Source organism: Silene latifolia, chromosome 1, assembly GCF_048544455.1.
Source record: "Silene latifolia isolate original U9 population chromosome 1, ASM4854445v1, whole genome shotgun sequence".
Taxonomy (NCBI): domain Eukaryota; kingdom Viridiplantae; phylum Streptophyta; class Magnoliopsida; order Caryophyllales; family Caryophyllaceae; genus Silene; species Silene latifolia.
In genome coordinates, this window is record NC_133526.1 from 11,618,592 (window position 1) to 11,645,074 (window position 26,483).

At 37.7% G+C, this 26,483-nt stretch overlaps 2 protein-coding genes across 7 annotated transcripts; both read right to left on the reverse strand.

The window, feature by feature from the left end:
* Positions 1-1,061: 1,061 nt before the first annotated feature.
* On the reverse strand, positions 1,062-3,289 carry LOC141598577 (uncharacterized). 3 transcript variants are annotated; one of them, XM_074418264.1, is made up of 9 exons: positions 3,019-3,286; positions 2,774-2,828; positions 2,651-2,686; positions 2,519-2,563; positions 2,212-2,295; positions 2,046-2,111; positions 1,918-1,956; positions 1,732-1,831; positions 1,062-1,633 (listed from the first exon to the last, which is right to left on the reverse strand). In XM_074418264.1, exons 1-9 carry the CDS (start codon positions 3,219-3,221, stop codon positions 1,458-1,460), a joined length of 804 nt encoding a protein of 267 aa, XP_074274365.1. In that variant the 5' UTR covers positions 3,222-3,286; the 3' UTR covers positions 1,062-1,457. The 3 variants fall into 3 exon arrangements, with proteins under 3 accessions (XP_074274365.1, XP_074274373.1, XP_074274381.1); XM_074418272.1 differs by lacking the exon at positions 2,651-2,686 and having other exon boundaries at positions 1,103-1,633; positions 3,019-3,289; XM_074418280.1 differs by lacking the exon at positions 2,519-2,563 and having other exon boundaries at positions 1,103-1,633; positions 3,019-3,289.
* Positions 3,290-5,741: 2,452 nt separating this feature from the next.
* On the reverse strand, positions 5,742-25,617 carry LOC141598595 (mediator of RNA polymerase II transcription subunit 15a). 4 transcript variants are annotated; one of them, XM_074418317.1, is made up of 13 exons: positions 25,135-25,617; positions 19,499-19,610; positions 19,281-19,401; positions 14,178-14,797; positions 13,415-13,829; positions 12,970-13,203; positions 11,915-11,985; positions 11,184-11,258; positions 8,486-9,721; positions 8,022-8,369; positions 7,431-7,631; positions 7,243-7,331; positions 5,742-6,353 (listed from the first exon to the last, which is right to left on the reverse strand). In XM_074418317.1, the coding sequence occupies exons 1-13, from the start codon at positions 25,248-25,250 to the stop codon at positions 6,146-6,148; spliced, it is 3,846 nt and encodes a 1,281-aa protein (XP_074274418.1). In that variant the 5' UTR covers positions 25,251-25,617; the 3' UTR covers positions 5,742-6,145. The 4 variants fall into 4 exon arrangements, with proteins under 4 accessions (XP_074274418.1, XP_074274402.1, XP_074274409.1 ...); XM_074418301.1 differs by having other exon boundaries at positions 12,970-13,305; positions 25,135-25,616; XM_074418308.1 differs by having other exon boundaries at positions 11,915-11,988; positions 25,135-25,610.
* Between the last annotated feature and the right edge of the window lie 866 nt (positions 25,618-26,483).

Genomic DNA, 26,483 nt, shown 5'->3' on the forward strand with positions numbered 1-26,483 from the left:
CGACTCAGACTAGCTATTGGGTCTTCCATCAACAGATTAGTTCGAATATTGCCATATAACTTCGAATCTAATCCCATTAAAAATTGATGTACCCGTTCTTCCTCTCGCTCTTTCGCTATTGAAGCTGCTGCTCCACATGTGCAAGACTTAATCTTGCTGTAATTCGCCAATTCATCCCATATCGTCTTCAATTTCGTGTAGTATTCTACCACTGTATCTTTTCCCTGTTTACATTCATTCAATTCACTCTTCAACTGATGTACCCTCGGTGCATTGCCCGCTGAGTACCTGTCACGCAACTCGTCCCACACATCTTTAATGGGTTGCGTAAAGGTTATACTTGGATGTAGTTTTGGGTCAATAACATTCCGAAGCCATGCTCGTAACATTGCAGTGCATTGTCTCCAGGCAACCGCCTCAAGACTTTCTTCATCTCCATCCATCTCCGGTTGCTTAACTTTGCCTTCGATGAAAGCTAACTTATTTTTTGCATCCAAACCGTTTTTGACAGCATCTGCCCACATTTCATAATTATTGCCATCAAATACGATTTGCGTGACATTCAAATTAGGATTGTTAGAGGGATGAAGATAAAGAGGCGATGTTATGGGAATCGTCTTTGGACCACTCCCGCCTATTCCTCCGTCACCAGGCATGGTGAACGTTTCTGACTTATGTATCTTTATTTTTGCTGGATCGTTTAAGGCTCACGATACCATGTGAAAATATGAAGAGAGTATGAGATGTAATTGTGTTATTATGCTTGATAAACAAAACAAACGTACATCATGACTCTTTATACAATTCTAGTAGATCTCCAAAACCTATCTTTCCTAACTATTTTCCTAATATTAGGTAACTATAGTTACATTACCTAAAACATCAAGATCATATATTTACAATATTACTAATATTAATAAGAATATTTTCCATATTCTTACATACTTCAACTAATTTAATAAAATAAAATCATAAAGATTAAAGAAGAAAAAACATAGTAATATATATTGAACCATATCAGAAATAACTGATCATCCTGATTTACATGAGGACGATCAATCTACCAAGTCAAGTCTAATAGTTGCACATAACACTTTAGTACATTGTTTGAACACATGACCTATAAGTTTAAGCAAATTTGAAGGGCACACCATAAAAAATCAAAAGGTTAATTACATGTAGAATGAACTCATTCTTTGCCAAATAGAGTTGATGCCTTAAACATTGAACCTTACTCTTTTCTGTGAGCGTCCGAACTCGGGAAGACCTCGGCGTATACCCATATGACCGGGGGTCGGAGGACCTCACTATTTTGACGATACTCTAACACACTTATTATAAATACTCCTACTCCTATCGCTTGTGAGATGATAACAGACCGATTCAGAAGCAAACGTAAACATATGACGAAACTCAGCTTATACAAGTTTTTGCCCAAGAGAACTGAAGCTACAAGGTCATAGACCTTGTACCATTCTACGATGTTTCACAGCTTCATTGGCCACTGAAGCTGCAAGCCGCGCTCGTTGAGATATACAATCAAAGTTGCCTTGTTTAACCGATTCTTCCTCAAAAATGGCATCAGATAGGACTACTGCAGATGCTCCTCGTATGATGTATTCCCGAATTTGACCTGCAAGGAATAAAATTATTTACATTATTTATCCTACCCTACAAAAGGTAAGATAAACTCACAAATTTTAAAGACAAAATGTGAATGAGAGTCAGTACCTATACTGATTCCCTGAGAAGCAACCATGGGGATATGACCGAAAGGCTTCTTGAGAGCCGCTATGTACTCAACACCACCTAATGCAGACACAGGGTAGAGCTGTCCGAACAAGAGCATGTTATAAATAAGTTCCCTTGATTGTCCTATTTACGAGATTATGTGTAGCGAAAGAAAGACAAATGCACCTTCACTATTATGGCACCAGCATTATAAGCAGTCAATATCTGCAAAATCAATAGTGGAATTAATTAAATTAATGTTTAATTTGTGAATGTTCAATAATAATAAAACAGTTAACCACCAATAAGCATACTTCTGTTGGAGTCATGACACCAGGTATGTATAAAACTTCATCATCTTTGATATTCAATAATATATCCTGTTGAGAGAACACCGTGTATTAATTATTAAGTGTCGGATACTGATATATATGCAAGGCGGCTTAACATACAGTTAAGAGAGGGTATGTATGTATGTACCTGAATCATTACAGGACTCATGAGGAACTTGGCACCAACCTTTATTGCTTCTTTAGCATCCTCGGCTTTTAGAATTGTTCCAACCTAAAACACATGATGACAATTATCGGTTTTGGTTGAGATGGTTCATCTATCATGGTATCAGAGCATCGTGACCTAAATGTTAGGTCACGGGTTCGAATCCTAGCACCTCAAAACTCTCTCTTCAAGCTCAATGGTCATTTGAGTGAGGGAGCGTAATAAGAATAGTTAATTATTCCTATTAATAACGATGGGATTAAGAAACGAGGAAAGGTGGTAATGTAACCCCTAATGTGATTGTTGGATACTCCTTGAGTAGTTGGTGTAAAACCTACAACAAAGAGGAAAGGACAATTAGCAAAAACAATAAAGTTAATTAAAAAGCGAGGAAATTAAATCACATGATGAGCAGAACAACCTCAAATACATCTGGAGTAGACATCACCACTTCCAACTACACACATGACACATTGAAATTGAAATTCAATTCAAAACAACTAAGTTGGGAATGAAGATATCTAAATCCAAAAGAAAAACTCACAACTTGGATTCCACTGTTTAATGCAGCTCGTGCAGCTCCAATTGCTAGCTCCGCACTGAAACATTGAACACAATTAAAATTAAATGGGACGGTCTCATGATAAGAGTAGTTATTAAAATTGAATATTAGTTGACGTACATAAATTATAATGTGGGACGGTCTTATGATAAGAGTAGTCATCAAAATTTAGTAATAGTGAGACCGGCCCACACAAGAATTACTGCTATATATAATAGAGAAAATACCTGGGGGCACGAAGGCAAGCAATGAGGCCAGAAGTTTGGATGTGAGAAAGAGTATTATTATTATTATTATTATTATTAGTATTATTAGTATTATTATTGTAATTGCATAATGAAGGTTTGAGTTTAGATGATAATGGAGTTGAAGTTGTAAGCTTGGTAGGAGTTGGACAATAACATAGTCCTATCTTACTCATGCTTCCCATTTCTGCCAATGCTGGCTACTCTCTTTTACGATAAGCTTCCTCATATATGGCTCCTGCTTTTCACCTACACAATTTACTCTCTTGTTTTTTATGAATTTACCTTGTCATTTTTTTTTTGCTAATCTCCCTCGCTCAATATACCATGAGATGAACATTAATTTTTATTTTTATTTTATAAATGTGTAGTTAAAGATAACAAACGCGAGGAAATATTTATGATGTAAAATAAGCGTTGAATGGAGGCAAATGTACCAAGTGGAGTTGAATGGCGGCAGTCTTATTTTAGATGTCTCATATAGTGTTGTTTCTTAAGTAGTCCTGTTTGGGTAGAACGTGTAGTCTGCTCGGCAATTTGACACGCTCTTCATGATTACGGATAGCAGTGTCACTATCCACCCGAAATTAAGTGGGTGGGATATGGATGACGATTTTTATTGAATTTAGGGAGGGATATGAATATGGGTAAATTTAGGGTTGAATATAGATCATAATTTATTAACCACTCAGTGGATATACTAAATCAATGTTTATAGTTAATTTTTTGAAAAAATTAATAATTATTTAGATTAAAAATAATAACTTAAAATTTCTTTTAAAAAACTTTGCAAATTTTACTTGGCTTTTCTTACCAAAGTAATTCTTAGCCCACTAATAAGAGTCTAACTCCACTAGTCCACTCTTCTATTTACTAATGTTATTAATTACGGATACACTGATCGATCTCCAATCTCAATTTTCATCTCAAATCATCTCTTCTCTCTGTGGTATCTTATTCACATAATTTTATCGTTGTCTAAAATTAGTGTACTTGTACTCCAATATGTAAGATGATTTATTTGGTGTTGTACACTTTTTAATTTTATCTTAATTTTTTTTCGATATTATTGTCTTTAATTTATAAGAGTGAAAATATCCAACAACTGCCCGTTTCACCCGGTGGATATAAATGTGGATGAATAAATGGATGAGGGTAGGATATGGATGAGGGTAGGATATGAATATGACTTCACCTCATCCATATCCCACCCATTGTCATTCACTTATCAGTCATCCTTATCCATGATGCAGGTGAACTGGTAAAGAGAATGTTTATTTCTGCGGTTAAGAAGGTTGTCAAAGACTTAGTTCACATTCAGGTAAATCGCACCACCTACCGCGTCGACCATCGGGAATTCGCACCACCCTCACCGCTATACAGTACCGTATAAACCCTAATTTCGTCCTTTAACAAACAAACTTTGATAAATTAAATAAAACCCGGCAAATATTATTAATAATTGATAAAACCTATAAATTAATTCGGAGAGTACTTGGAGCAATTAGATTATTAGGTTTAAGTAAAAAAAAAAAAATTGATATGAAAGTTAATTTGGTTAGGTTAAGCTAACTTGTAGCAATTAGATTATTAGAGCATCTCCAATGGTTTAGCTTGAGGACTTGCTTGCAATTTTATAAAATTGTAAGCTAGTAGCTTAACCATTGGAGTAGTCCAAGCTACTTGCTTAAATGAACCCACTAGATATATGTACCCAATAAGAAAATAGTGGCCATATTAATTAAATTTTAATTTTATGTTGAAAATTTGGAAATTAAATAAATAAATAGAAAAGTGTGTTAAGTGAGTCCAATCAAGCTATTAGTAAGTTGGCTAAACCATTGGAGCAAATTATAGCTTAAAATTATTGTAGTTTAAAAAGTTGATGTGGTAAAGGTAACTAACTTACCATTGAAGATGCTAAGCTACAACATTTCTAAGTTTCAAACTTTCCCAAACGTTAAACTACTACAGTTGTTGCTTAGATGGACCCACATACATCTCTTTTATGGGCATATAGGGGTATAATATACTCCCTCCTATTCACTATATTCTTCCCATTTTGTTCTTGCACAAGGAATAAGAAATCAATTTTGGACCACACAAAACACACTACCCCACATGTAATTTTATTTGGACCACACAAATCAACCCAAAAAAGGAAATAGGGAAGAAAACCCGAATAATCCGAATAAGGAAATAGGGAAGAAAATGGTAAATAGGAGGGAGTATCTCTTTGTTGGTCAATTTGAGCTACTAGCTTCATGGAGCTAATTGCTCAAACTAAGCTAGTCTATGTGGAGCACTCTGGTTGAGCAAATAGCTTGAATTTTTTAAAATTTGCAGGCAAATCCTTTTGCTCAACCATTGGGGATGTGCTCTTAGATGGAAAAGAATGAAAAAAGTGCGTGAAAAAAAGTAAATTCCGTATATGAAATAATAATTAAAAAAACCGAATTACATTTCCACATTCTAAGGTTTCCTCCACGCTTGAAATATTTCAATTATTATACATTCAATTCCAGTTTTTTTTTTTTTTTTGTTCTTAAACATAGGATTAAGAAAATTGGTTCATAATTTGAGAAAATAGATCAATGGGATTTTGAAAATGTAAGTTTATATAAAATAGAAAATTAAAGAAGAAGAAAAGCTATTTTAAACCACTTCCAGAACCAAGTTAAAATCTTAACCTAAAATAGGAATACTTTTAGTTCTAAACCTTATATATAGAAAGAGCACTCCATGTCAGTACCATACTTGTACAAGTTTTTTTTGCTTAATGAATTGTTTTATTTACAAAATTCTTTTCCATACTTGTACAAAAGTTACATGTAATAACAAGGACAAAGAAAACATTTGTTTCACATTTGTTTCGTATCTAACCATGTATGGTTAAAAACAAAACAAAGCCATAAAATCCCGCTTATCAAAGATTCTATGTTGGATCGATACTGGGTATATAAACTTTATTTGTAGGATCTTACGATCCTACAACTCGGGAGTCTGATAGCGATGTCAAAATTGTACATCCAAGGATCACATGGGTTCAGGGACATGGGTTTCATCCTGGACTTCAGAAAGTTTAATTACAAGCGCTGTAAAGGGCGGCTCAAGCTGTGCCCAAGCAATTTTCCCAAGTCCCGTATTTCGAGCTGAAGCTCCCACCACCTTTCTGTTGTGCATATTCACAAATGACAGCACGAGCGCAAGCATCCCAAGTCCTCGCTATGTCCTTCAGTGACATTGGCTGTGAGAGACATCGGAGAGAGATGCTAAACCTTGACTTTGCCTTTGCGGAAAGATCTCCAAGCTCATTACTAAAATAGAAAAAAGAGAAAAAAATTAAGTACTTGGGATCTTTTTTGGAAGGAAATATGCTATGCATCATGTCTAATGGGTTTCGATTTTTTGGGGAAGAAAGGTAAAGGGTTGACAGAAAGACCAACGCCCGTTAGATAGGGACAAAAACCGGAATAAATGACTCAAACACGGGTTTAAAAACAGAAGATAGTCCAAACTTGGGGTGATTCCCGTCAAATTTACCAAAAATACAAATGAAACAAGACTGCCAATGGTATGATTCTTTCTTTCAACATACAAGTCAATTACAAAAATGACAAGTGAACCGCACAAATATCATGAGTAAGAAAGAAACATACAAAACAAGAACTTTATGTTATGCCATACTTGTGTCTAACACGACACTCAAGGATATGAGTATGAAATCTATGCACAACACTTTCCAATCCGACACTTCCCCCGAGAAAGAGTGAAGCTTGCATGACAAAAGTAACGGAAGACACTGGAATGTGAAATATATACTGTAGTACGATATTTAACGATTTGAAGCCTTATATGTCTCAAACATTTCTCCATTTCACTTTAACAATTCTAAAAATTTCTTGTGTGTTTTTGACGACGTGTTCGCAATGCAATTTTCATTTAGGGTCATTTGGAAACAACCTCTTTGTGATGCTAACACAAGGGTAAGGTTGCGTACATCTGGCCCCCTTACCCCGCAACTTCCGCGAGCCGAGGCAGCAGGGTAATGTTGTTGATGACGTATTCTCGTACTTGTTCCCTCGTTCTATGATATATCCCTATCTATCAAAGCTTGAGTCGTGCTGAGTACTACACTTGAATACCGTACACAAATCTAAGTAACAAAGACAAAAACATAAGATGGATAGTTTTCTCAAAGATCACCTGTCCCCAATAGATAATTTGTCCAACAAAATCGGCGAGCAATTTGGATAACTGGCGGGGATAAGTAACTTCAATGGCTGAATTGGAGACTGCAAGCACAAAACAAACCAATGGAGATTAATCTGCAATTCTGCATTAAGCAATGCCACGATAATATCACCCATTTCAAACGTAAGTGAAATACTCACCATTTGGCCCGACATATACTGTGATCTCAGGCTTGGACTGATAGTTATAGCATTATAAGAGAACTTGACAATGGTCCCTTCACTACCTTCTGCAGCTAGTGCTACCAAGGAGGGGTCCATGCTTTCATCACTGATATCGACCACAGTATCAATAAGACGCTCGTTTATTTCCCTGATTTCTTCTAAAAGAGCATGATTAACCTGCACCATCAAGCAGAACCTTGTACTCAAACATGCCAGCACAAACATACATTCCATCCCGTCCCACTTTAACTGGCACCATGTTCATACTACTCCCCTCCATTTCACTTTGATGTTCCTATTACTTTTGGGAGCAATATTGAAGGAAAAACAAATATGTGGTTCTTTTTTAAGGAAGAATGTGTGCGTAAGAGATGGGTTAATATTAGCCACAAATTGTGTGTCAAAAGGGAAAGAGGAACATCTTAGAGAAACAGCCGAATGTGGAAAGCAGGAAGATCATAGTGAAATGGGGGGGAGTAACAATTAGAAGAATAAAAAATCAAATGGAAATATACACTTTCGGCAACATGGAATATACACTTTCAGCAACAAGGGATCGGTAAATACCTCAATCCTTGCCTTCTTGATAGCAGATGTCGCAGTTGACTCTAGCTCAGGCGTGCCTGGAGGCCCATTCAGTTGCTTTAAACTATCATTCACGCTACCAACAGATGGCCCAAAATTTAAGGGCATTGCACTTGTATACCGTCTCATTCTCTTTGTTCCACTACCGCCATCTTGTGCAAGAAAATTTCTAGCTTGCAACCGGCACTTAGTCATGGCAACCAAATCCTCGCCAACTGTGGCTCGAGAGCCATTACCTGGAGCCGATCCAGCGATGCGATCAACCATACTGACAACTGAACTCATGTCACTGACCGCTGCACTTAAAGCTTTCGGCGATAGTGATTTCACCTGGAAAGGAGGAATTTGTTTTCATGAAAGAATTACATACAATAATCTTAATATGGGCTTGAAAGCGGAAAGCCATTAAAAAAATTAAAATGGTACAGTAATCAAATCCTACTTACCGCTCTAAGCAAGCGTTCGATTGGTTGTTCTGTTACACTGGATTTTCCAGAAACAGTGGAGGCATTACAATGGGTACCATCTTGCCCCGCACACTCAAACAGAGGAGATGGAGAGATCCCAGGGGTACCAATTGAAAGTGATTGAGGTGCAGCAATTGCACCACCACTTGTCTGTTGATGGCCAACATTTGATAGTGAGGAAACAGCGGGTTTCTCGATATCACCAGGCATAGGAGATGGGGCCAATGGCGTTGATGGAGACGGGACATAAGGTGAACTTGCTGAATGCAAGGGGGTCCCCCCTTTCGGAAACACTGGTGGGAGATTTTGCTGGTCAATTTGGGGAGAAGAATGCTGATTTATCTGGGGTGACACTGCATTAAGCAGTTGCGGAGACGATACCTGGAAAGACGCCCCCGGCTTTAGCTGTTGATTCAGAAAACGCTGTGTTGACGAGATATGTTGCTGAAAACCACCCGATCTAAGAAGTTGAGGCATCTGATGAGCCTGCATTTGTGAAGCCTGTTGCTGTTTCGCTTGCTGATGTAACTGTTGCTGCTGCTGCTGCAACAACTGCTGTTTTTGAAAATGTTGTTGCATTTGCTTATTCTGGATGTTCTTTAACTGTTGGGCTTGTATTGTCTGCTGCTCATGCTGCTGTTTTAGGTGTTGATTTTGAAGCATATTGGAATTGGATTGGAGATTATTCACATTTGGTTGTGGCAAACCAACTCCACTATTGGGTTGCAATGACGTGATATTTTGTTGCATGGATGAAATTGCAGCTTGCTGCATTGAACTTGGTGTGTTTGCCTTTCCAGAGTCCAAATTAGAACTGGGCGGTTGAGAAGAAGTAATACCAGATAATGAAGGGATAGAACCCTGCTGCAAGCTTGGCATACTGCTCTGTTGAATGGTAGAAATAGAGCCTGGAAAGTTCATAGACTGCAACGGAGGGTTGACTACATCATGTGATTGTGCTTGAGGAACTAGAGAATGGGACTGCTGCATAGAAGGAAGTTGAGGAGGCATATTTGAAGGAACAAGTTTCCTGGGCCTGTTTGAATTAAGTAAGGTTACAATCTGCTTCTCGAATGATGGCAATTTTTCCCTGTGAGAAAGTAAAATGTTGCTCTTCGTAATTTGGAGGACTTGCATCAGTCTCTCCAACATGTGTTTGAACACTCTGAGCTTTTCAATTTGATCAATCTTTGGTTGCTGAGGGAGGGCGTCGTGCTGGTTAATGCATAAAGAATAAGAATAAGAGAAGTACCTTTACAGAGCACATACTATAAATTATTTTCAGTTTTCTCAAAATAAAGAGATGAGGCACACCACACGAATAAGGAAAGCCTAATTCCCAGCAACAGATTTATGATGTATTCCTCTTCTTGTGACTTTCCCATTTTAAAAAAGATGATAAATTTACTTATCAAAAAGAAATATAAGAATTACTCATATGGAAACTCTGCATATATGCTCAACCAACAAATCATTTCTGTTATCCCAATCTCTATGTTCTATCTAGTGTAAGCATCAACTTTATTTCTAACGTAAGACACTTTTAGTCGGTATATTTTTTTGATAACTCAGCCAAACTAATTCAAACCTAAAGATCACAGAAATTCATTTATGGAAATCACATCATAATTTTGTACTCATTGTGATTAAGTTTGTGCACCATATGATGAACTCCTGAAAAATTTTAAGGTTCACAGTTTGTGCCAATTCTTAGTTTTTGTTGATTAGATCCATAATTTCCGTTGTCCAGTGTAACTTTAGTTCAAACAACACAAATAGACAATTACTTTAAGCAATGTTATGGCAACTTAATATTTCAATTGATATAAGAACTTGTCGTATAGACGACACCGACAACAAATTAGTGGAGCCAATAAAATTGATAGGTGGCATTGCTCTCACGAAATGATTGTCAACCCGTCCTCCCACATTTCACACATAACTGGCAGGCAACCCCGGGCCTACATTACCATGATAAAGAAGGCAGCAAAGGGAAAGAAATAATATGTAGCAAAAGAGCGCATAATAAATTCCAAGAGGGAAGGGAAAATTAATGGGATGGAAGAGGAACAAAGAGACTATATATATACTACTAATATAGTAATATATATACCTATGAATCTATGATTGTGTTCTTTAAGTTGATCCTAGTTCAGACAAACCTCACGGACATGCACACTCTTGATGATACAAATGACTGGAGTGAGATAATGCTTCAGTTTTAAAGACATTTTCGATCAAATGTTGCAAGACCCCCTATTATGTTTAATGGCCAAGTGTTGTCCAGATTTTTTTGATAAGTAAAATATAAGTGACAGCCCTGACGGCGTGACACCCATGTACAAAAGATATCATATAGGTGGAGCACATTTACGAAAAGACAAGATGGAGGTGGCGGCATTATACAAAAAGACACCCCGTATACGACACCCATTTACAAAATGGAAGGTGGATAATTATGCTCTCAAACTATCATGCATAATCTTATCTACAAAAAATAGAAAAGTCAATTCAGAGAATATCTGCAAATGGTTAATTTGTAATTTAATTGTCACGCTGATTATTTTTTTACAAGATTCCAAATGAACTTAAGCATAACAGAAACACGGTGGGAATCTTTAATGTAGAGAGTAACGGTGAAATAGTTTATAAAGAAACAGCATAAAAGTCGAAATACCTGCTGCAGTTTAATAGAAATTTTCTGGTACATCTCATTAAGGTCAGCATAGTACAAATCCTTCATAGACTTGATCTGGCAATCATTACAAAGCTACAGTCAGAAATCGGTCTCCAAAAGAACGGAAACATGAGTCAAGCACCACCGATATGTCTATTGACAAAAAAAAAACTATTAGGTCTAAAGCAGCGTCGGAAATTAATTTTTTAGCTAATGTAAGCCTGATTACAGTAATCAATATCGTCCTCCGTTACTGTAACTGAAGTTAAATAAACAGATTAGCAAACCCGAAGTTTCAGATGTATCAAAGACATGAACAGAAAGTTCCTCGTGTGATACATGTATGAATGACCTCTTGTGAAGGAGTAGATTACAGAAGAGAAAATTGTCATCAGCAAACAGAGGTGCATGCTGCAAAGAAAAACCAAGAAGCTCAAGACCCAAGCGGTCTAAGAGAGACTTAGTTTTGTTGACAATTGTTCAGGTTATACTGACATGACAGGTAAAAAGAGCGTTTAACAAACCACAACAATACAAATGTCTAGTACCACTCTTATTTCTACAAAACAGTATAACAAGCTCTCTGAAAATATGAAATGCAAAGAGCTCTGACAAGACAAGCTTAGAACTTGTGCAACGAAACAGGCTTTGGATCTCTCATGAGAGATAGCCAGGTAGACATCTTGGTATAAATGTTGCATAACTGAGATGGGGGATGATAAATTAATTACCTTTTGATAGACCTCTTCTTGCCAGTCACCAGTGTTCGCACTACTTGTCTGAGCAGTGGAATCCAAAGAGGCTTCTCAGAAATCACAAGAACCCAATGTCAGATTCGGTTTTCAAAACACTATGTTTCTTTCGTCAAATGAGAGACGTGAAGATGACAAAGGATGACATATAACCCACATGTAGTTGTCATTTCTAATTTCTAGCTCATCCGACTGTTTACTGTGTAGTTTACAAAAAGACATACAAAATGAAGCAGAACAAGTAAGTGTACTCATAGTTTTATGAGGCATGAACCGTATGAGCCAGAATATGAGACGCAAGTGCGCATCTTATAGACACGAGGCGCACAGTTTTACAAACAAAGTTGTATTTTATAGATAATGTTAATGCTATGTTTCCCCTTTTGGATTCTCTAGAAGGTTAACATGTAAAGAAATAAACGTTAGAGATACTGTGCCAAAGAGAAAGGCATATTGAAAGAACTAGAAGAATATTAGATCGAAAATTGCATAGTAGTGCACCAGGTTAGTTGTGCGTTGTCTACAACGCACACGGAGGTATTTTGGCTATGCCTCATTGAGCCCTAGGCTTAAGCGGCGCTGCACTTTTCAAAACTAAGAGCGAGATCATACAGAACTAAGTAAAGCACTAATATATATTCATTCTAATGAACAAGTCGGGATTGGCATAATCAAATGCAGTCATGATTTGATGATTGTAGAAAGTGCATTGCTACACTTGATAAAGGTGAAAGGGATAAGTTCCCACAGATACCAAAAGAAGGAAAAAAATGCAGAAAGACACAATATTACCCAAGCATCAACAGATCTTTTACTCCACTCCTTCTATTATCTCGCATACCTGTGTGCGACACTCGACACTCAGACATGACAATGACACTTGGACACTTCATTTTAAGCCAAAAAACATGTAGACTATTCATAAATAGCAGAGTCCGACACTTGGATATGCAAGTACGCAAAAGATACTTCTAGACTCGGGAGTCTGAGTAATATAGATCAGCAGAAGCAAATTGTAGGAGTTAGATACATACTGGACGGTCCCTCTGGAGTGGCTCTTTGTGATTGGAACATCTTCAGCGGATCAATCAAGTTTTGCTGTTGAAGCACTGGGTTCATGTTTTGAATCCGCTGCTGCATGTTATGCTGAATAGAGTTTGGCTGTTGCTGCTGCATAGCCAATTGCTGTTGTAATGGTGTCGACTGAGATTGGAGCTGTGACATCAATTGCTGTTGTGACTGTGATTGCTGCTGTTGCTGCCCACCACCTGGTAATATAGAAGCAGTATTATGGTTCTGTTGTTGCACGGGTACCTTTGATTGTTGCATCATGTGCATGGAGTGTTGATTTGTCTGCATACTTGCATTACCTAATTCAGTGAGTCTTGTGTGAGGGAATAGTCCTATTATTAAAATGAGAAATACAACATTAAATCGCTTGGTTGAAGTATACAAACATCTCATGTAAATTTTGTATACCAGATTGTGTTCCAATAAGTTGCTGCCCGCCAACATGACTCTGGTGACCCAACTGCTGCTGATGCATGTTTTGAAGATTTCTTTGTTGACCCATCAAATGTTGTTGTTGTGGCATGTTCTGCTGGTTAGCTGGCTGTTGGGGTGACAAATTTGAAACATTGTTTTGCTGCCCTAGTAGCCTTTGCTGTTGCTGCTGCTGTTGGATATCTGAGATATTACTCTGTTGACCAATCAGTTGACTTTGTTGCAAATTCCCAGAATTTGGTTGTTGACCAATCAGTTGCATTTGTTGCATGTTCCCAGAATTCAGTTGCTGGCCAATCAGTTGACTTTGCATCATGTTTCCAGAATTTGGTTGTTGACTAATCAGTTGACTTTGTTGCATGTGCCCAGCATTTGGTTGTGGACCCAGTACCTGTTGTTTTTTTGTAGGGAATACAAGTTATCTACACAAGGGCACCAAAGGGGTGATACTCATGTATAAAAAGAAACAACGGGGTGAATCCCATATAGAAAATAATAGGGAAAAGATTATGCACTTCAGATATCGTGAGTCAATTAGTCTCATGTGGGACCAACCCAATTCAACTAGAAACCTAACCCACATGCCCATTAAACCACTGAAAAATAAAACTAACTTCCTAATAAATGGTCCAGTTTCGTGATCATGTTATCATGATAATCTTTTGTACGAGACTTAGTGACAAGCAATCTTATCTATAAAGGGACAATATTAAGGTGCCACCGGGAACGGGAACAATACCTGTTGTTGCTGCTGGTGTTGTTGCTGCTGCTTGATAACTGACTGTTGATGCTGCTGAAGCATAGACTGAGTTGGTTGTTGGACTTGTTGTATAGACGATTGTTGTTGATTTGGTTGCAGCCCAGAAATCATGGAAGACTGCATAACAGAAGAAGTTTGCATCATTTGCTGCTGGGCAGACTGTTGTTGAATACTTTGTTGCTGTAACTTCTGCTTTAACATTTGTTGCTGAAATTGTTGCTGATACATGTACTGCTGTGAATTGTGAGTCTGCTGTGGGTGTTGCTGAGAAACAACTTGTTGCTGTCTTCCTTGCAGTTGCCTTTGCCCATTGGAGAACACATTGGAAGCAGTCCCTTGATTCATTGTATTTCCCATGGAACTTTGTGAGATGCCAGAGATATTCTGCAAATTAGAATTCTGGCCAACATTTGGTGTAGTATTTTGTGCTAACCCATTAGTTGCCAGAGTATTTGGCAAGCTGGCTGTAGTAGATGTTACATTGTTCTGAGTGTTCTGAGTCGAAAGCTGTTGATGAGGTTGAGATTGATTAGGCACCATCTGGAGAGACGCAGACTGGTTTTGCTTGTGCACTTGGGCCTGGCCATTTTGAGAAGCCACTGAAAGAAAATGAAAAAGCGGACTAAATAAGGTCATATAAAATAGTAAATAATCACAGTACATCTAAAAATCGACCATTGCAGATGAGTTCGGGCGTTTTGCTATAAAATACGGCCAATAACACTCTGTATTGAGTTCGAGGTAAAATTCAAAACCTTATTAATACAACATTAAACTCCGCCTGTGAGTGTTTTCGGGCATTCGCTGCCGGTCCCAAGCCCGGATAAAGGAGGAGGGTTGCGGTAGGTCTGTGGCAGCCAGCATAAAAACTGTCACATTTTATGGACAAGAATCGGAATTTGAACATCGTTGGGGCGTCTCCTCAGAAGCGACGCGATGCACTTCTTAGACCAGGGTGTAGTGAAAAGTATGTGAGGGTTGCTAGGTCGTCGCCCGGAAGCGACGCGCCATCTTTACATCTGGGGGTGGTGTCAAATAGGCAAGGGTGCGCTACATCTTCTAGACCCGGGTGTAGTGAAAAATATGCAAGGGTTGTTAGGTCGTCGCCCAAAAGCGGCGCGCCACCTCGAAGTATGGGTGTGGTGTCAAATAGGTTTGGATCTAGGAAGCATGGTCAAGAGCGGGTAAAGAAATCAGGACATGACTTTAGGAAGGGTAGTAGGTTACGTTTTGGTACTTGGAATGTTGGCTCTTTGACAGGGAGATTAGCTGAGGTAGGGGAGGTTATGAAAAGGAGGAGAGTGCATATAATGTGTCTACAAGAGACAAAGTGGGTCGGAGATAAAGCAAGGGTGATAGCGCCTTGGGGTTATAAGCTTTGGTACACGGGTAAAGACAAAAGTCGTAATGGAGTGGGTATTGTCATTAATAAAGATTACATTGATGATGTGGTAGAAGTATCGAGAAAGAGTGATAGGATTATGAGCATTAAGCTTGTAGTCGGGGATGAGGTGGTGACGGTTATAAGTGCTTACGCACCTCAAGTAGGTTTGGATGCTTCTTTTCGACAAGCCTTCTAGAAAGATTTGGAAGAGGTTGTAGAACGAGTCCCTGTTGGAGAGAAATTGATCATTGGTGGTGACCTCAATGGGCATGTGGGTACTAGTCGAGTTGGCTTTGAGAACATTCATGGGGGTTTTGGGTTCGGGGAGAGAAATGAAGCAGGAAGTGACATATTGGATTTTGCTTTGGCATATGACTTATAATGAACACTTGGTTCGAGAAAAGACATTCTCATTTGGTGACTTATAGAAGTGGAGGTAATGCTAGTCAAATTGACTTCCTTTTGGTAAGGAATGTGTGGAGGAAAGAGTACACCGATTGCAAGGTCATACCCGGGGAAAGTGCCGCAACACAACATAGACTAGTGGTTCTTGATTTTCGGGGTAAGAGAGACTTGAGGAAGAGAAAGATAATCGGTGAGGCACGGATCAAGTGGTGGAAGCTACAAGGGGGAAACCAACAAGCATTTTTGGATAAGGTTGGAAGTAGCGATATTTGGTCGGATGCGAGGAGAAAGATATTGATGCAACGTGGGATAAATTGGAGCATGTTGTAGAGGATTTGGCGAGGGAGGTGTTAGGGGAATCTAAAGGGAATAGACCATCAAGTAAGGACACATCTTGGTGGAACGATGTGGTGAGACGAGCGATAAAGACTAAACGTGAATGCTATAAGGTTATGGGGAAATGCATGAGTGATGAGAACTTTGAAAAGTACAAGGAGGCTAGACGAGCCGCTAAAAAGGCCGTACGGGATGCGAGGGCAAAAGTTAACCAAGAAGTGTATGCCAGGTTGGACACGAGAGAAAGAGAGAAGGATATCTATAAACTGGCTCGCATAAGAGACCGAAAGACGAGAGATATTGGGAGAGTTAGGTGTGTGAAAGATATGGACGACAAGGTTCTGGTTCAGGATAACGAAATAAAGGCTAGATGGAGTTCTTACTTTGATAATTTATTCAATGGACATCAGGAACAAGGTTTTGGGGATGTAGAGGTAATACCAAGCATGGTTAATCGGGAATTTGTGCGTAGAATACAAAAGAGTGAAGTTAGAAAGGCGTTAAGGAAGATGGGGTCAAAGAAAGCAGAGGGACCGGATGGTATACCCATAGAAGTTTGGAGGTGCTTCGGGGAGAAAGGGATCGAATGGGTAACCATGCTCTTCAACAAGATTCAACAAGATTTGGAGGAGCAACAAGATGCCATCGGCTTGGAGGAGAAGCACTCTTGTCCCTTTGTACAAGAACAAAGGTGATGTTCAAGAGTGTTCCAATTATCAGGGAATTAAACTTATGAGTCATACAATGAAGTTATGGGAGCGGGTAATCAAGCAAAGGCTTAGGAGATATGTAGACATCTCGGAAAACCAATTTGGATTTATGCCCGGGAGATCGACTATGGATGCGATTTTTATCATGAGACAGTTGATGGAATACCATCGGGACAAGAAGAAGGACTTACATATGGTTTTTATTGACTTGGAAAAGGCATATGATAGGGTACCAAGAGAAGTACTTTGGTGGGCTTTGGCGAGAAAGGGTGCGTCGCGAAAATATATTGACCTCATAAAAGACATGTATGAGGGGGCTAGTGCAAGTGTTCGCACTAATGTTGGGAGAACGGAAGAATTTCCTATTACCATCGGGGTGCATCAAGGTTCCGCACTTAGTCATTTTCCCTTGGTGTATGATGTTTGCTGATGATATTGTGTTGATTGATGAGACAAAAGAGGGGGTGGAGAGTAAGACTGAGTATTTGAGGTGTCGGTTCACTAAGGTGGCGGGGTTGAGATCGACAGAGGCGGGGAGTATTATTTTCGATGGGAATGTTGTTGAGGGTTCGGATCAGATATCTAGAATCTATTATTCAAAAAGATGGGGAGTTAGACGGAGATGTGGCTCACAGAATTAAAGCGGGATGGTTGAAATGGAAAAGTGCTTCACGGTTTCTATGCGATAAAGATATGCCCCAAAGATTAAAGGGAAAATTTTATCGCACGGCAATTAGGCCTGCCCTACTTTACGGCTCCGAGTGTTGCCGTGAAGCATTGTCACATTCAAAAGATGAGTGTGGCGGAGATGCGCATGTTGAGGTGGATGTGCAGACATACAAGGAAAGATCGGTTAAGGAATGAGGTGATTAGGGAAAAGGTAAAAGTGGCGTTAATATAGGACAAGATGATGGAAAACCGACTAAGATGGTTTGGCCATGTGAGAAGGAGACCTATGGGCGCACCAGTTAGGAGGTTGGAGACTTGGAGAACAGAAAAGGTCCCTAGAGGCAGAGGAAGACCGAGACAGACATGGTTGAGAGTGATAGAGCACGATATGAGAGTTCTGGGGCTTGAGGTGACGGAGAGGGCACAATGGAGGGAAAGGATACATGTGAATTTTTAGTATTTGATGTTTTTTGACAGATTTAGTGTTTTTTTATTTAATTTAAAGAAATTAATTTATTTATTTTTCTCTCCTTTATTACACACTTTTTCAACAACCACTTTCTTATAGATTTTACCTGGTTCATTCCGGATCCTTAACTCTATTTCGGTTTTTAAAAATCGTTTTAATCTTTTCTCTCGATTTAAATTTTAAGTTTTTATAAAAGAAAGACGGAATTCGATTTTAAAACCCCTAAGTTCACCTTGACTTTCCATTACATTTTCGTTCTTCCTTTTTGTTTTTCATCTTCCCTTTTTTTATTCGCATTTTGAGGCGTGCATTCACCCATGGACGGTTCGAAAGGATGATTCATGTCAGCCGACCCCAAATCATTTTGGGATTAAGGCTCTGATGTTGTTGTTGTTGTTGTTGTTGATGTTGTTGTTAATACAACATTACCCCAGTGCCTCAATGGCACCCGTGAATTGCGAGGTAAGAGGGGGTTGGATGTACACAGCCTGACCCTTGTGTTAGTAACACAAAGAGGCTATTTCCGAATGACCCTTTCATCGCCTCGATACCTGTATCAGAGGACCGCTACTTCACAAGAGAAAGAAGCGTAGCCACATTAGTGAGCCATTTTGATTTATTCCATTATAACCAAGAACCAAAGAGTAATGAGTCTTGGGCAACATTGGCAATATGGAATAAAGTTTCCGAACGGCTCCTCCAGATTTAATGCCATAATAAAAATAATCATATAGTACTACTACAGTACTACATTAGTATCAAGGAAAAAAGACATGGAAGAATAGAATAATTGTTCTCTAGGCTCTGTTTGACTTTGAAAATCTAATCCACTAAAGAGATAAATACTGTTCTTTTGGCTCTATTTGATACAAGCGAAAAATATTTAAGCAGAAAACTGGAAATGTTTTGGAGTGGAAAATAGCGCTCTGAGCATAATTCTGTTTGGTTCTACAGAAAACATGAAGAGAAAAGAGGGGGGAGAGGAGGTCAAAACTGGCATTTCATGTTCACAAAGGAAAATAAGTTACACGAGAGGATTTAGATTTTCTCCATATTGTGAGGGGAAAAAAAGAAGAAAAACAAACGAAGAAAGAAAGGAGAAAGAGAACCTGGATCTTGTGGATTGCTGCTCACACCAGCAGAGTTGGAAGGCATAGCATTAGGGAGTGAACTCTGAGATTTTGACTCCATTGTAAGCATTTTCAAGGATATTTTCCGCAGGTAGTCAGACTGAACAAGCGAGAAGTTCTCAGAAGAATTAAATTACAAATGAATATAATATTATGATTAAAAAATGACATGATGACATCAATATAAAAGCACATACCTGGCTTGTAGCAGCACTATATATCTTCTCCTCAAATCTTATAGCAATCTGCTTGAGCTCTTGCAGTCCGTCTTGGCCAGAAAATGGCAGGTGTCGTTTCAGTGTTTCCATTCTACAATCGCAAAAGACACTTCAATTATGTACATCCAGTAATTTATAGTTCTTTCCAACAGTGAGAGGAAAAACAAATTCAGCCATCAAAACATATCCAAACATACTGTCAGTCCAAAATGGTAAAAAAACATCACAAATTTCATTCTATATCACAATCAATTCCAGATATAAAACTCCTACCGCACGAGAAATTATCCTATGATGGCTGAATAGAGCGACATTAATGGTAGATTAACTTCTAAAATCAGGGATCGCTTCCACATTTGTAACCAGAACATAATCAACTGGTTTTGGGCTTTGGCAGCTCTTCGTACTTCAGTTAACATAGAAGGAAGTCAACTCAGTTACAACAGAACTATACATATTCGTCAAAAAATTTAATATCAAACATTGCATCCAAAACAATAATAAAAAGAACATCCTATTCAATGTGTAAGTCAGGATAAGGGTAAACCATAGACCAAGAGTATACCCAATAAGAGAATGGGCTAAGTAGGTTATCTCCTTAACACACCGTGCCAGTGACCACTGACCTCGTAAGGTCTCCTTGTCAACTATAAATAAAGCTAGCAAACTAACTGCCTATTGCATTTAACTTATTTTCCTCATGAAGTGAAACTAACCCTCACGAGGGCCAACAGCCAACCTTTATGCCACCACCACCAATAATCAATCCAGACCAAACATGGAATCTGGGAAAAGCACATCAAAGGGCCACTCACTACACCTGGTGAAAGTGAAATGCAAATACTAGATATGGAGCTTCCTTCAAAAGTGAACTAAATAGACGCCAGCCCACTTTCAAGACCAACAAAAAATATATATAAATAGGTATTTTCGTTAGATACTATGTATTTTAGCTTCAAATGTGTGACCATTACTACTGAGCAACAACCTCGAGTCAACACTTTTTTCCTCTAAATTCTCATGACACTGCTTTTTAGAAAACTATCTTGTGGATGTAATCAGCTAGCTGTTCTCTGGCAGCTCTGGATATCAAGAGCTACTTCTCAAGAGTCTTAAGTAAGGTTGGTCAAAGCATCAAACTATAATATCAAGAAGACGAGATTGAACGCCATTTCTGATTACCACTGCACAAGTTCTGAGTGCCCTCGAAACTTTAGTAATGATCATATAATGGTTCACAACTTCACGATGACAATGACCAATGACCCATTGCTCTTTCTCTTTAATATATCCGATTCCAATACGCTAATCCGATTCTTTTCAAGTAACTTATTTATACGTCTCGTAGTAAATCACATCAGATTCAGCACTCTAGCTTCCCGTTTCCACGGTAACAAGGGAATAGTATTTCCAATACGTTATCCAATCCTTTTCAAGTAACTTATTTATACTTCTCGTAGTAAATCACATCAGATTCAACACTCTAGCTTTCCGTGTCCGAAGTAACATGGAAAAAAGTACTACTGCTTAGCTGGGACAAAAAAAATAGCACAACACGCAGTAGAGTAATGCTACAGTTTAGTATTGTGCTAAACCATAGCTTTTGATAAGGGGAATGAACTCTAATGATCAATATAGGAAACATTTAAAGTCCAACAGATTTCCAAGGAACAAGCTTACAGCGATTTTGTTCTTTCAATGGAGACCACTTGCTAGGTTGGCCTTCCCACGACCTTTCTCATCTATCCCAAGTTGCCAAAACAAGCTTTAAAATAAATAAAGGCAAGTAAACTTTGCAAATTTATTGGTAATCACACTATCGGTTAATCTCCTTGTTTTTGCTACTATGTGCATCCACAACTCCATGCCTCATACAACTTCTCCCCCTCTACCTAATTAGGCAATCTTTAAGATATAACAGAATCAGGCAAAGACACAAACTGATCAGATTTATTATCCTTACATTATTTTCATAGGGGTTATGTGCCTAATTAAGGGCTGAGAAAAAAGGATTCCGTAATTTGCAGATAACATAACAGAAATTATTTTCCTAATTTGGTAAATATACAAGCAAGAGTGCACCAATCTTACTTTCTTTAGCAGCAAACAAAATACCACAACATAACAACTAGAAATGTAATGCACACATCCCCAAAGCCATTGCTTCAAGTTTTTATTTTCCATTTGAACTCTATTCTTGAAATCCTGATAACGTTAATATATGCTATCAGCACATACACTAAATGCTAATAGGCAGTTCTGTACCACCTATGTTTATACATTCAAGTCGGGCACAATAGCATATGCAGTTATGTAGGACCTATGATTATACATTCGAGTCAGGCAGAGTTGCTCAACTCTAATTAACTGCAAATTTGGAATAGTCGTTCAAGACTCCTGATTTTATTTAAAGATGAAATTTAGTTGGATGACCAAGTATGGAAGATAGATCCATTAGCTATTTAGTTGTATACATGGAATAGAAGGAACATAGATTAATTAAAAAAAAAAAAAAAAAAAAAAAAAAAAAAAAAAGAACTTACGGAAATACAAGGCAAATTTGCATTTACAGACAGTAGACCAGACAACAGATCAGTTATGTTGGATTCGTGTCCGTGACAACTTTAGATGGGTCATCATTCCCCCCACTCGAACCCAACCAAATTAAGTAAGCAAGTCATTTGTCTCAACCCTAACCCAACTCATTTAATTTTTCTATAACTGAACCCCACCAGCCTAACCTATTTATTTTAGGCAATTCATTTTCAACTCACTTATCCAATTAAACTCCTGGAATCAGCTAAACTTTATAACCCATTAACTCAAAAATGATGAATAATAATTTTTTTATTTTTGAGGAGGTTAAACTATCAAGTCAACCCAACAAAGTTATGACCTATTTAAATAAATGGATTATTCGTGTCTGTTTGTGTAGAAAGACCTCAATCATAACCCTAACCCAACCCGTATAAGTTTCGTGTCATTTCTGTGTCAACCTAATTACACAAATGGGACATAAAGTCTTAACACTAACCCATAACTTCGTGTCGGATTCATGTTGGGTTTCTAGGTCAGGTCACTGATTGCCACCTCGTGGGCAGCAGAGGTAGTTCACCAATGCCTTTTTGTTAATTCGCCCAATACTATCAATCAGATTGAAGTGTGTCCGCGAAAAAAAAGAAAAAATCAAGCTTCGTCAACTCAATGACAGCAAAACAAACAACATTCACGCCTCCTTTTACAGACTAAAAAACAAGGACAACATCTGAATCAGAATCAGCTGCTGGTAAGGTATAGGGATTTAAATTGAGACGTGAAAAGTCACTAACCAACAGCCTAAGAGAAGAAAAGTTTCCTTCACTGGACAACCATTATGTAAAGTTGACAGTTCTCTATTGTCTACCTCACGAGTCACATCCCCACCCCCCTGTTGTCTTCCTTCTCCGCAGAAAAGATGATGCATAAGCATTTTTCAGATAGAGACACGCTTGTTTGATAAAGAACTGGGAGAAAGCTGAAAAGGAAATGCTACCCTCTTAGAGACGAAACATATGAAATCTAAAGATGTATCAGAGACTCAGAGAGTTCAACCACTGAAAAAACACGAGTACAGAGACAAAGGAAACCATAATTACCACATTCATAATACTCCCAGTTCAGATTCGCAATTCACTCTCAATATTGCATCTGATACGCTGGAGTATAACTATAAACATGATACGCAAATTCATAACATTAAAACACTCGATTTTTTAAAGATTTTAGAATTAGAATAAATGGTAGATAGACATAACAATAAACTTAGATAATTTTATTTTACAAATTAGATCTTATTTGCCAATTCATCTATATATAATTAAGGTAGAATATATATATTCAAAAAAAAACTATAAACATTTTTTTTAATTAGAGAAATACAATGAACTTATAGCAATGACAAGTTGTAAAGGCGCGGCTACCTTTATTTTGCACTCTAGGCCCTCTATAGTCTAGAAACCTACACCATCTTATATCAAAATTTCACTTTCTCCTTCGCATATTACGAAAAGGGGTTGTTAATTCTTTCTTCAAATTTCTTTTTTATTCCTCGCCAATATCCAGTCCACGGCCATCTATACTTGGGCTATTCAAGTTCTTCCTTTCCCATGGTTTTTTAAGGCTGAAATCAAAAGTTCCATCTTTTTTTGAAACAAAAATCAAATCTCAGAATGAAGAGGCTCGCTTTGACCGTTAAGAGTAGGTAAGTGGGTAACCTCTTCCCAGTCTTTTTTTCTATCTCGTCGTATCGCATCACATTCTCATTCTGTTCTGCGCAATTTGATAATCTCCGTCAATACCTCGGTGTAGGTCCGGGATAATCTTTTGTTCCAAAGTCCTGGGGCTATTTACAACTAGCCAATTAATAATTCTCGGATGTACTAGCAGTGCATCAAAGATGCAGTCATTGATTCTCCCGAGAGGCTACAATTACCGCGAGCAAAGATAAAAAATATTAATGACATGACGAGGAACGCATTTTTGCTATGCTACATAGGGTAATTGCAATAGATTTGGGATTAGCAACCCATTTGAGTGGATCCGGTAGTCCAGAATGAAACTAGCAAGAAGAAAGACTATAACTTGCAACTCTTATCCAGAATAAATGGTACAGCCAGGACAGTGAAATTTCACTACACAAGGACTTCCAATATGCTAAATACTAGGGCACAAAACATTAAAACAAGGGAACCTCTTAAGCTAAGAAGCCCACACTTTCAAATACGAATGGTATCCTTTGGAGCAGCAATATTGTATGGTCACATATGACCTTATATTAAATCAAATGACAAAACGGCTATGGAAATGTGAAATAATTACTAGTGAACACAACCCACTTCCACCAAAAGTCGTCATTTTTACGACTAGTTAAGCATACCAATAATTAATTAATCATAAAGGAAAAGCGCTAGTTAAGAACATTCCATTTCCGCTCATTAATCTTCCAAAACTCGTCTAAGTACCACTCTTTCTCAAAACCCCTTTTTCTCAAGCTTCCATTTTCAGCCATTGATCTTCGACAACACCTCAAAGTTCCATTCTTTCATAAAATCCCTTTTCTTTTTTCCTCGATTAGGAAGGAATGTTTCCACCCTAATTTCATATCCCAAAATGGGATATAGTCCATCATGCATAAATGACAGCAATTAACATCCTTGCGTCGAACTACCACAAATCTAATCTACAACGTCGACATAATGAGCCACAGATGATAACCACAATGATGATAACCACCAAAAAAAGCACACAGAATTTGTGTTTCACTAAACATGGTAACCCACAGAAGGGGAGGTCTTAAAGTATGCAGCTTTTACCCCTAACTGCCATAATCCTAAACAACCATATAACCAACTTAAAATCCCACTAACTGTAAGGTCCTTAATTGACATTCATCACTTTTAACTCGAAACCGCCAAAATTCCAAACAACAAAGACGATCATGACAACCAACATGAATCCCTTTAAATCAGTTTTAACAATATATCACCCCAATTCCTAAAACACAATCATTAACACAATTAAAAACAGAAATACGATTATTTATTAAAAAAAAAAAAAAAAGTGAAAAGAAATCTGACATTTTATTGACGATCCTTTGACGGGAATCGGGTTGAAGTTGAGAGCGCCAATCAACGGCATCAACCGGCGGAGGTTGTGCGTCAGATTGAGGAGGCCGCCAATTATTCGAATCCATCCAATAAAATTAAAATACAATGATAATAATCTTATTAAAATTATACAATCATAAATAGATTAAGACCCGCATTAATTAATAATGAATAAGCTGGAAATCCCAGAAAATTGGAAGAATGCGAGTAATCAATCAATCAATAATCAATAAAAATGGTAATATACATAATGTGAAGAAGGTATAGATAAGAGCAGAAACCCTAGAAGATTAATTATATACAGTAGTAGTATGAATATATATGGAAGGATGCATTTAGGAAGAGAAGTATGAATGGAATTGATAATCAACAGACCAACACAAATTGTGTATGTCGGGAAAGTTGGGGATTTGAATCACCCTAAATTCGGAAGACGATTTTAAGTTGGGAGGAACGAGGACTACTAAATTTGTGTTTTTTTATATATGAACTAGTTTTGTGACTTGTGGGTTTGATTGTTTTTGTTTTTTGTTTTTGTGGTACTGTTTATAAATGCTTTATTTGGCTTGTTTGTCTTCTTATTTATTATTTTGGAGATATGTTGGTAGGATACTTAAGCAAGGTCATGTCATAGTTACTAAGGGTAAGATATGTTAGGGGGTTGAGAATTCTTGATATGAGAGTAGTTGGAACTTGTTAAAAATCACATATTCTGTATAGAACAACACCAAAACCCATGAATCCCTCATTTAAAAGAACATACGAATGTCCGTTCTCTGATTTCGAAGGCTGGTGTTGCATATAAATTAAATGGGAAATTGTATTGTCTTGTGTTTCATCAGAGCACTTTAAACAACTTATTCTCAAAGCGTAGAAGCAAAAATTAACATAAATTATGGGAAAACGTAAAACTTCATTCAAACAGTGGAATACTAGTTTGGATGCCCGTGCGTTGCAACGGGGTAATTAACTTAGTAACAAAAAAATGGTTATAAGGTCTTAATACTTATATCTTATGTCAAATCATTTATTTAGATATGATCAAAAGTCAAAACATCTTATTTAAGAGACGCAAAAAAGGTTGGGTTGATACCAAAATTCCAAGGATGCCTCATATTTATAATCATATGTCCATCACATCTTATGTTAATCTTTCAATGTGAGACTATTCTATTATTTTTATATAATCCTACATTATTTTTCAATGTGGACATATAACATACTAAGAAGTACACAATTTTATATATGTACAAATTATATGAAATCTATACACTAATGATAGCATTTTTACCACGAATCAAATTATGTTATTTTTATAA